General features: G+C 38.8%; 1 protein-coding gene across 1 annotated transcript; it reads right to left on the bottom strand.

The window, feature by feature from the left end:
* Positions 1–1,859: 1,859 nt before the first annotated feature.
* Positions 1,860–2,780, bottom strand: LOC142486421 (olfactory receptor class A-like protein 1). Its single transcript, XM_075585009.1, has one exon. It carries the CDS (start codon positions 2,778–2,780, stop codon positions 1,860–1,862), a length of 921 nt encoding a protein of 306 aa, XP_075441124.1.
* Between the last annotated feature and the right edge of the window lie 1,418 nt (positions 2,781–4,198).

Here is a 4,198-nt window from a genome sequence, read left to right as displayed (position 1 = left end):
TTATTATTTTAATTATATTGTTTAATTTATAAATATATAATTCTTTATTATTCTTTATTAAGTAATAATTATTCATTAATCAATAATGATGTATTAATAATAATTCATTATTAATCATTCTTTATTATTAATTATGTATTATTAATAAGTATGATTATTAATTATTATTAACAGTGTTAATATAAGCCTATGGTGTAGAGGTAAGAGGCAAGGCATTGGTATCAGAAGGTCCCGAGTTCAATCCCTGCATGTGTTTTGTACAAAATGTATTACTGTTTATTTGTGTCTGTGTCTGGTAGTCAATAAAGCATTGAATTGAATGTTTGAAAAAAAAAAAAAACCCGATGGCACGCGAGGGCAGAGAGAGAGATGAGCACGTGGACAGCAGGAAGAGGAGAGAGAGATGAGCACGTGGACAGGACAGCTGGAAGAGGAGAGCGAAAGGCGGCAAAATGGAGGATTTGAGATGCAGGTAAGCTGGCAAAATTAGGCTTTCAATTCGGGAGCCATGCTCAGACCGCGTTATAACCGATTCGCGTTATAATGGGTCGCGCTATAACGGGGTTTTGCTGTATAATCAAAAAATAAATAGATGATACCGTTCTGTTGCTAACGAAATGCTTATATTTGTGCGAGCTTTCGAGATACACTGATCTCTTCTTCTGGCAATGTTACAATGAATGGAGCAAGCAAAAGGCTAACACGGTACTGATACCTCTACATGTATATATATATACACACACACACACACAGTATACCGCATGCACGCCTAGTATCAAAAACTGGTTACCATAAGCTGTCAAATATGTATTAAAGTAATAATAGACAGCGGTGCTTCGGTAACACTAATAATATATAAGAAACCAATATGAAGCACACAGGTATACCAAGGGAATGAAAAATAACAATTTATTAATGGACTATTTAAAAACAGGGGAGAAAGTTTTGAAATAGAGGGGGACCTGTCAAACTCCTCAAATAACCACAAAAGGACAAAAAGGGGAAGTGTGGGTATGGGACAAAAATACAAAGGACCTAGTACACAATGAAAATCAATATCGCAATATAATATCTGCCAGCTTGCCAAGTACAGAGGAAATACTGCCTAAAACCCTAAATAGAGAGAAGGCAATATAACGACATGAATGGCTATACAAAGCTGCACAGACACAGACAGACAGAGCAATCACCAAAAAATAGAGACTGCACTAAGATGTTGACAACTGGCAATACATGTGAAAGCCAATTAGAATATCCAAATAATAACTGTTGTGATAGAGAATTGTAGTACAGCTCAACCCCGTTATAACGCGATCCGTTACAACACGGATTCGCTTTTAGCGCGATGCAAGCGTGGTTCCCAATTTTCATATTTATGAATACTTTACAACATGATTATTGGTATCTAAACTTTGCATACAGTACAATTGTACATTATTTCTAACACGATCCACTAATAACGCGGTGTGATTGTTTGGACCCCAAGCACAGCGTTATAATGGGGTTGAGCTGTATATATCACTGTGAATGTGTCAATCCAGATAAGGAATAATGTCCAAAGTAACATTAGTCCGACAATACATCACCAAAAATCCATAAGTGCTGATGCACTGTCCTTATAGTGTGGTGAGGAGAAAGGGGTCCCCCTACAAAAACTCCCACTCCAACGCGTTTCAGCCAAACGGTCTTCTTCTAGGAGTGTCTAAAGACATTAAAATACTCACTGATGCCAGTGGGACAATTTTGCTTTTAAACATACTAATATATGAAGAGAACGTACAAAATACCCAGTCTAAGAACTTGACCCATAAGATGCTATTTGGGAAGCTATAAAGCTACATTTCCCCAATGCAGACACTTCACACGTTAGACTTTTCCATTTTTCTGAACCAGCCCAATGGAATCTTAATTTTCTTGTTGAAAGTCATGACCAGGAAAGGGCTTAGCATGGAAAAGCATGAAGACAAAAACAGCTGTATCTCAAGAAGTAGTGCCGGAAAACTTATCCGAGTGACCGTGTAAATCAGAATCAAAGTGTCGATTGAAAAGAAGAAAACATAAAGGGCAGTCAACTTAATGATATTTTTAGACGCCTTCTTATCTACTGATTCTCGCGTGGCAGTTTTAATGGCGTGAAGATACTTGACCTGTTGTCCATGCCTTCGGAGGATGAAAACTGTGTACGTACTACTAAGAAACATTAAGGAGATGAAGATGAAGTCACACCCGTTAATCAAAGTGCTGAAAAGTTCTTCAAACACAGGTCCAAAACGTCTGAACAAACAGCTGCCCACCCTGTAGAAAGGAACCGTCCCATTGACAAGAGCAAGACCACTGAAGGGGATATATATGTTTATAACTGCACTGCCCAGCCAAAAGGCAGCCAAGGATGGGAGAATGTAATTAGACACTTTGGTTTTCAAGGATTCCCATCTGGATGTTGCAGGAGCCATAACAATGGCCTGAAACACGCTCAGAAGACAGGTGGAAGAGATTGACACACCACGCAATAGCCTGTATGTGTAGAATATGACAATACAGCCAACGGTATCCGGTATATTTTGGTGGCCCAAATATGACATTATCTGTGGCGATCCTCTGGTAAGGAGGATCATCATGTTGGAAAATGCTAAGCTGCAGAATATTTTATCTACCGGCTTCATCTTCTGCTGGATCTGAGCGATGTGAATGTAAGCTCCTAGGACAATGATGTTTCCCAAAACCCCAAGAGAAGTCTGCAGGAGGAAGGCTGCCAATTTAACTGGGACACTGAGATTCATCCTGTAATCATTCCTGATACCTTTTTGGGAAAACAAAAGGAAAGCATTAAATATATATATATATATAGATATTTATTGCTGTTGTGTTACCCATTTACTTCATGTCCTGTCTTAAATGTGTTTCATAAGAAGATAGCACTCACCCTTCAAATCGTCACTCCCCTACTTTACTTTAGAAAATACAATAAAGGGAAAATATAGTACAAACAGTGAGTATAAGAGCAACAGATACATTACAACATACAGTACTGTAAGGTGCATATATATATATATATATATATATATTGCAGAATAAATGAGTACTTTAGTATTAGGTGATACCTTTTTTATTGGACTAACAATTTATGTCATAGGACAAGCTTTCGAGAGTTCTCCTCTCTTCTTCAGGTCAAGCAATACTGATATACAAAGGAATCTATGGCTAAAACAGTGTGGAGAGAGGGGAAAAAAATACAACAGATATTTACTGTAGATAAGGTAGGGTGTTAAGTGTTTGAAGGCAGGGGACAGTGTCAAAGAAAGGTGGGGAGGGGAAGGGATGCTTGGGAGGGGAGATAAAGTGTGGATAAGAGTGGAGGCAAGCAGGATAATTACAGAAAATTTTGGTAGGGTGTGAGAAAACCCATGTCCACATTAAGTCCTTTGGTTTTGGTGTCAAAGAGTCTTATCATTCTGAGTTCAAATGTTTTCCGTTCTTGGGTGCTTTTAAACATTCCATTGAGGATTTTGATTTTTAGATCATTTATGGAATGATCTGGTTGTGAGAAGTGATGTCCCACAGGTGAGCAGTATCTTCCTTCTTCATGATGGAGTATAGAGTGTCTGTGCATATTCATTCTTCCTTGTAGTTTTTGGCTGGTTTCCCCAATGTAGCAACCTTGGTCACATTTGTTGCACTGAATCATATACACTAAATTCCTGGATGTGCAGCTGTATGATCCTTTAACATTGAATGTTCTATGGTTGTGACTGGCTGTGGGATCCTGGCAAATATGTTTGCAGAGTTTGCAGCGTTTGTTGCTGCACGGTTTTGAGCCCGTATCCATGTCTTTAAAATCGTTGTGAAGTTTTCTGCTGACTAATTTCTGTTTGAGGTTTGGTGGTTGCCGGAATGCAAGAATGGGAGGTTTGGGAAAGATTTCTTTTAATGTCACATCCTCTGTCAGCATGGGTTGCAGATCTTTGATTATTTTTCGTATACCCTCTAGGGTAGGGTTGTATGTGGTCACTAGTGGTATGCGTGTGGTAGGTTCTTTCTGTCTGTATTGTAGCAGGTGTTCTCGTGGGGCTTTTATTGCAGATGTAATAGTTTTTGCAATGGTCTTTGGTTTGTATCCCTTCTGCCTGAACGATTCAGTCAGGGTTGTGAGATGCCTGTTTCTGTCTTCAGTGTCAGAGCATATGCGGTGGTATCTTGT

The sequence above is a fragment of the Ascaphus truei genome, unplaced genomic scaffold, assembly GCF_040206685.1.
Source record: "Ascaphus truei isolate aAscTru1 unplaced genomic scaffold, aAscTru1.hap1 HAP1_SCAFFOLD_857, whole genome shotgun sequence".
Lineage (NCBI taxonomy): Eukaryota > Metazoa > Chordata > Amphibia > Anura > Ascaphidae > Ascaphus > Ascaphus truei.
Note: the sequence above shows the minus strand (reverse complement) of the source record. Positions and strands in the feature narration are given on the sequence as shown.